The sequence below is a fragment of the Neopelma chrysocephalum genome, unplaced genomic scaffold, assembly GCF_003984885.1.
Source record: "Neopelma chrysocephalum unplaced genomic scaffold, ASM398488v2 Primary Assembly neopelma1_141, whole genome shotgun sequence".
Classification (NCBI taxonomy): Eukaryota; Metazoa; Chordata; class Aves; order Passeriformes; family Pipridae; genus Neopelma; species Neopelma chrysocephalum.
In genome coordinates this window covers 381,171-386,965 of record NW_020897803.1, presented here as the reverse complement: position 1 = coordinate 386,965, position 5,795 = coordinate 381,171, and the positions used below count along the sequence as shown (strand labels likewise).

Here is a 5,795-nt window from a genome sequence, read left to right as displayed (position 1 = left end):
CCCTCCCCATGGAGCTCTTCCCTCCCTCCCCGTGGAGCTCTTCCCTCCCTCCCCATGGAGCCCTTCCCTCCCTCCCCATCCACCAGCCAGGGAGGGAAGGAGCAGGTTTGGGTTGTGCAGCACCCAGAGGGTGAGTCCGGGGCTGGGACCGCAGCTCGGAGGGGTTGCTCGGAGTTTGGTTCTCTGCTCACCAAGAGTTACTGAGGGAAAGGAGTGATGGGGAGCTTGCAGACATGGTTTTAAAGGCAGCTCTGGCCCATGTTTCCACAGGAGGAGAAACAGCAAACGAAACACAACCCCAAACACGAGGCTGTGAAAGCCCGGCCCTGGCACCCCGCGCTGCGGGACAGGCAGGGCAGGTCCCTGCCAGGTTCCAGGCAGGAGCGAGGACATCCGAACACAGCTCGTGCTTCAAATGCCGCCTTAATCCCAGCTTTCATCCTCCCCGCCCGCTTTTCCACAGGGTGGGAACACCGGCAAAACACCGCCTGGAGCCTCTCAAGCAGCCCCCTGCAGCCCACTGCATCTCCAGAGGATATCACCTGCCGGTTGGATGTCTGTGTTTGGAGGGGGTGACTGGCTGTCTGGAAGGTCCTCTCTGCCCTGGCTGCCTGCTGGGCAGGGAAAACACCGGCTCCAACAGGACACCTGAGTTTGCAGACAGCCAAATTTCAGAGAACCTTTATAAAAGGTGGCATGGAGAGATCCTCAAATGAACAGTAGAATGGGAATCAGACATAGCACAGGGTCTGTGGCAGAAGGAGCAACAGAACAGGAACCTCTTGTCCCATTTCCCCCCCCTAACCCGAAGATCTTTGCCTCAATGCACAACAGTCTTCCTGGCACTGTGTGTTGCTGGGCTTGGCTTTCACAGAAGATGCTCATTTGAGGCAAAGCCACGTGCCCTTATTTATTTTATGCCCAGCTCCAAACCCAAGCAGAAAAGAACAGATCCCTCACCAAGGACACGGAACCAGATTGGTGCTGGGGGGGCTTGTTTGTTTATTTTGCAGCGAGCAACTAATTGATCGCTGGCTGAAGCCGAGAAATGAGATGGGGATGTTTTCACTTTGTTTGCAGTGGCGTTACCTCCACGGAAACTCAATCCAGACTTGACCACACTCCCTGCTATTTCTTCACCCTCCTCCCCCCCACACCCTCCTCGCCTCATTTTTAACACCCTTCACAAAATCCAAAGGTTAAAAGGTCCACAAAAAAAACCATGTTATCTGTCAAGCATCCCCTGTGGTTGGAGATCAGTGGCATTATCTCAGCCGCCTCTCCCACTGCTCTCAGCTCCTACTCAGCACGACCAGTGGTCCTGGTGGGAGAGTCCCCCAGCGAGGCAGGACCTAACGCCAGAAACTTCATTAAGTGGCTCATGTGAGCTGTTCAAGTGTGTGCCTTTCCTTTGGTATCAATGAGGAGACGAAAAACCCACAAAACCGAGCCTAAATCACGCGTATTTTGGAAAGAAGACGGAGACACATTGTTAGCACAAGCCTCTAGTACACACACTCGAAATCAATGAATGCCTGGGGAACTGCAGCGCCCGCTGCTCTTTAAACAGCTTTACAGCAGTTGTACAAGCTGTAAGAGACCAGCAATGCCCAGAAAAACGTGAAAAATGCAGAGAGACAGCCAGGTACTTACATCCATTTTATCCCGTAGCAAAGCCCCGTCTGCAGAATCAGCGACAGAAAACCGGCGAAGAAAAATCGCAGACTTGGCTTCATTTTCTCCACCTTCCCCCTCTTGCCGAGGGAAATCGGCTTCTCCAAGGAAAAATTAAAAAAAAAATTTAAAAAAAGGAGTTTTCTAGTGTATTTCCCTTCAGTCTGAGTATTGCTTGTTCTTGGAGATGAACAACCTGAAAGGAGAGGGAGAGAAAGAGCCCGAGCTACGTTAACTCTGCAGTTCAGCGAGTCGTGGCCAGAGAGAAATCCATCACCCCGATTGCAAAGGAGTGGTTTATGAATCACGAAAAAATTTGGATTATCCCCTCTCAGTCCCCTCCCTTGCCAAGCCTCGATACAACCTTCGAGTCAACAGACAGACAACCCGTATGGCTTGAATTACCCCCTGAGTTATGGTCTGATTGTGTGTTTCCATTTAACCCTGCACATGGCAAGACTTCATTCGCTGCTTCACTTTAGGGGGTTTTTTTAATCCCCCTCTCCAAAAGGTCTGTGCGACTGCTCGGGAAAAAGGAAAAAAAAAAAAGATAAATCTTTAGACTAGCTCGAATCTTCAGCTATTCATCTCTCCCCTCCCTCTCTCCATATTTCTTTTTCCCCCTCTTTTTCTTTTTTGCAGAGAAGACAAATTATGAAAACTGCCTTTCCCGGCTCAATGCAGGTGCCCGTGCCCTGCAGATGTTTCGCTCTGATCTGTTACAACAAATGTGTTTTGCTCTTTCCCTTCTGCTTTCCTTCTCACCTCATTAACTCTGCCTCTCACTCCTTCCAAGTCCTCGGGCACCTGGAGCTCACGGGGAAGGCTGCAACTTCGCAAACATAAAATCCCATTTCTGTCTCCGGGGAGCAGCCGGGAGGAGACAAGAAAGCTCCCCCCTCCTTTTCTTTCTGTTGTTTTGCCCTTCCTCAGACCAAACAAATAAACAAACCAGGTGCAGGGCTTAAAATTCTTAGAGGGGTCCTGACTGTCTCCGGGGCACGGCTTGCTTATTTTAGCAGCGGTATTAATAGCAGTAAATGGGTTTCCCTTCAGTTATTCACTTCAGACACGGCTCCGGGCTGCTTTTTGTGGTCTTTGTGGTGGATTCCCACCCCGCGAGAAAGCCAAGAATAAAATAAACAGCAAAACCTGCCCACCACATCGCAGCTCTGGAGTCCCAGCCCATCTCCTGGCACACTGGCACAGCCAAGGTGGGACTGTTTATGCTCCCTCAGAGGGGTCTGGGGAGGCACTGGGGGTTGCAGGAGCAGCCAGAACCACTTTGGGGTTTACCCTTGCCCGGGAAAAAGAACATCCTACCCCACCCCCACCTCTGGATTCGCCCAACTGCAGCTTTCTGCCTCAGTATCCGCGTTCGGGGAGCAATTGGGTGGGGGGCAAGGAATATTTCTGGGTGTTTTCTCTGCCATCTGCAGCACATTTTGCCGTTCAGGCTGCTTTTTGGCTCTCCCAGCCCCGGTGCCTGGTGTAAAGGGTTACTGGAGAAGTGCTGTTATTACAAAGGATTTTAATAACCTCTAGGGGCGAGTTCCCGGCTCCCTTGAAGTCCGAGACAGCGCTGCTGCCTACAAGGGAGGCAGGATTTCATTGCCACGGGTTGTTTTTCTTTCGTGCCCGCCTGGATTTGGGTTTGCTGCGTCCCTCGGAGGCAGCGCTCCCATGAGCACCCCGGCACACACACTTCTGCTTTCAGAGTATTTCTGGATCTTTTAATCTCTGGGAGCTCTTTTCTTCCCACCCTTCCACGGGCACACTGGAAACCTTCATCCCTTAATCCTGCCCATGCCTTTCAGTGCCCGTTTAGATATTTCAGACCCCTTATCTCTCTCCCGTGAACTGCTGCACAATTGGGTGTAAAGTGTCTCAGATTTTACTCTCACTAGACCTGACCAGCCAACGCCACTCTCTGCTTTCCCCCCTGCCTCGAAAAAGTCACGGTTTGGGTTTTTTTCCAACCCCTGGAGGGGAAGAGAAATGATCTAACCCCCCCATCCCCACCCAGCAAGAGCTGCAAGAGCTGCAAGCTTGGCCTGAAATTGCACCCCTGTTATTTGGGGAGGTAATAATGCTTTTTTCCACTCGGTCCAGCACAGGTTACATTTGCAAGAGGAATTTGCAAGGGGAGGGGAGGGAGACTCTGGGGCAGACGTGATGTTTACAGCTCCGGAGAGCTCCGGGTCACTGATCAAACCAGCAGCAAGTGGCCCGCGGGCTCCTGAAAAGCGGAGCCGTTTTTCACTCAAAGCTCTTTCCCCTTCGCCCCCAAGGCTGTTTGCAGCCAGTCCCACTCCCGCACGCAGAAAACGCTCCCATCCCACACCTCCGGGAGCCCGGACTCGGGGATGGGAACAGGCGAATTGAACCGGTTATATAAACCTGTGAGTATCCAGCTCACATTTATCCAGCTCACATTTTTCCAGCTCTCCCCCCCAGAAGGAAAGACATCCATCCACCTGCCCCGTGCTGCCAGGCAGCGGCTCCCCAGGAGCGCAGGAGCCCGGGCTGGGGGCAGCACATCCCCAAATGACCTGCGGGGAGGACCGGGAGCAGGGGAGGAACAGGGGACGCTGGAGTTGATTCCAGCTCCGAGCGCCTCCCGTCTCTTGCAGCCCCTCCGCATGTCCCTTCTCCTCCGCAGCCCCCGGGTGTCCCCGCTCCCCTGCAGCCTCCCGCTCTCCACGGCCGCTCCTGCCATCTCCCCGCACACTCACAGCCCCGAGTCTCCCCTCTCCCGTCAGCCGGGGGGTTCCCCGTCCCCCCTTGCAACTCTCGAGTCTCCCCTGCAGCTCATCGGTCTCGGAGCTCTCTACACCCTCCGAGTCTCCTTCTCCCTCGGGTCCTCCGCTCTCTCCCGCACGCACACTCCCCCTGCCCGGCTCCCAGGGCTCCGAGGCAGCCTCCGAGTCTCCTTCCTCCTCGCACCCTCCCTGCCATCCCCCGGGTCTCCCCGCCATCCCCCGGGTCCCCCCGCCTCCTTGCATGCCCGCGGGTCTCCCCTAGTTCTCCCCCGCAGTCTCCAGTCCTCCTCTCTCCCTCGCACCCCGCGGGCTCTCCCTGCTCTCGCGCATCCCTCGGGATGCATCCCCTCCCCTTGCGATCCTCCCGCTCCCCGCAAACCTCTGTTCCTGGCCACCCCCGCCCCTCGGGCGTTCCGGGGGGCTCCGCGGGGCCCCCGTCCCGTCCCCGCTCTCCCGGCACCGCCGCTCCCTCCCCGCTCCGCTCCGCGCTCACCTCCGCCCGGGCCGGGCTGCGCGGGGGCCGGGGCCGCTCTGCCGGGGCGGCCCCCGGAGCCGCCTTATATGCGGCCCCCTCGGCTTTGATATGCGGCGTGATGTCAGCCCGGATTAGCATAACAAAAGGCCCCGCGCCCGCGGATCCCCCCCGGGGCTTCCTCCGCATCCCCTCCCCGCTCCATCCCCGGATCCCCCCGCGGGGCTCCCTCCACATCCCCCCCTGCTCCATCCCCGATCCCCCCGCGGGGCTCCTCATACCTCCCCGGCTCCATTCCCGTATCCCCTCCCCGCTCCATCCCCGCATCCCCTCCCCGCTCCATCCCCGAATCCCCCCCGGCTCCATCCCCACATCCCCCTCGGCTCCATCCCCGGATCCCCCCCGGCTCCATCTCCGAATCCCCCCCGGCTCCATCTCCGAATCCCCCCTGGCTCCATCTCCGAATCCCCCTCGGCTCCATCCCCGAATCCCTCCCGGCTCCATCCCCGGATCCCCCCCGGCTCCATCCCCGCATCCCGTGCCCCGCTCCATCCCCGCACACCCCCCGCAGCGCGGCCGTGGGACCCCGGGGCGTCATTATTCTAATGAGAGGTTAATTAATGATTATTTAATTAATTATTGGAGGTTAATTAACCTAACAGTCGGCAGCCAACACTGTGAGGTGGTGCTTTCCCGGGAAGGCGCGAACGCAGCGCTCCCTGAGCTGCCTTCGGCTGGTGGAGAGGAAAGATGCTGAGCTCGGGGTTTTGCTTTCAGGTCGGTTTTGGGGTTGGAGGCTTCGTGACTGCCCGCTGGAGAGAGAGGAAGGGAAATAAAGACGGAAAAGGGAAGAAAGGAAAGGAGGAAAAAACAAAAAGGAGAAGAGA

General features: G+C 56.8%; 1 protein-coding gene across 2 annotated transcripts in view; it reads right to left on the bottom strand.

Annotated features, from left to right (window-relative positions):
• Positions 1-4,474, bottom strand: part of WNT11 (Wnt family member 11) — a 24,274-nt gene extending 19,800 nt beyond the window's left edge. The window contains exons 1-2 of one of the 2 annotated variants that reach the window (XM_027699839.1): positions 4,410-4,474; positions 1,654-1,870 (exon numbers count right to left, since the gene is read on the bottom strand). In XM_027699839.1, the coding sequence (XP_027555640.1) occupies positions 1,654-1,736 (83 nt within the window). In that variant the 5' untranslated portion in view covers positions 1,737-1,870; positions 4,410-4,474. Of the gene's footprint in view, positions 1-1,653; positions 1,871-2,439; positions 2,607-4,409 lie in introns of those variants that run through there. The other variant, XM_027699838.1, reaches the window with a different exon arrangement.
• Positions 4,475-5,795: the final 1,321 nt, after the last annotated feature.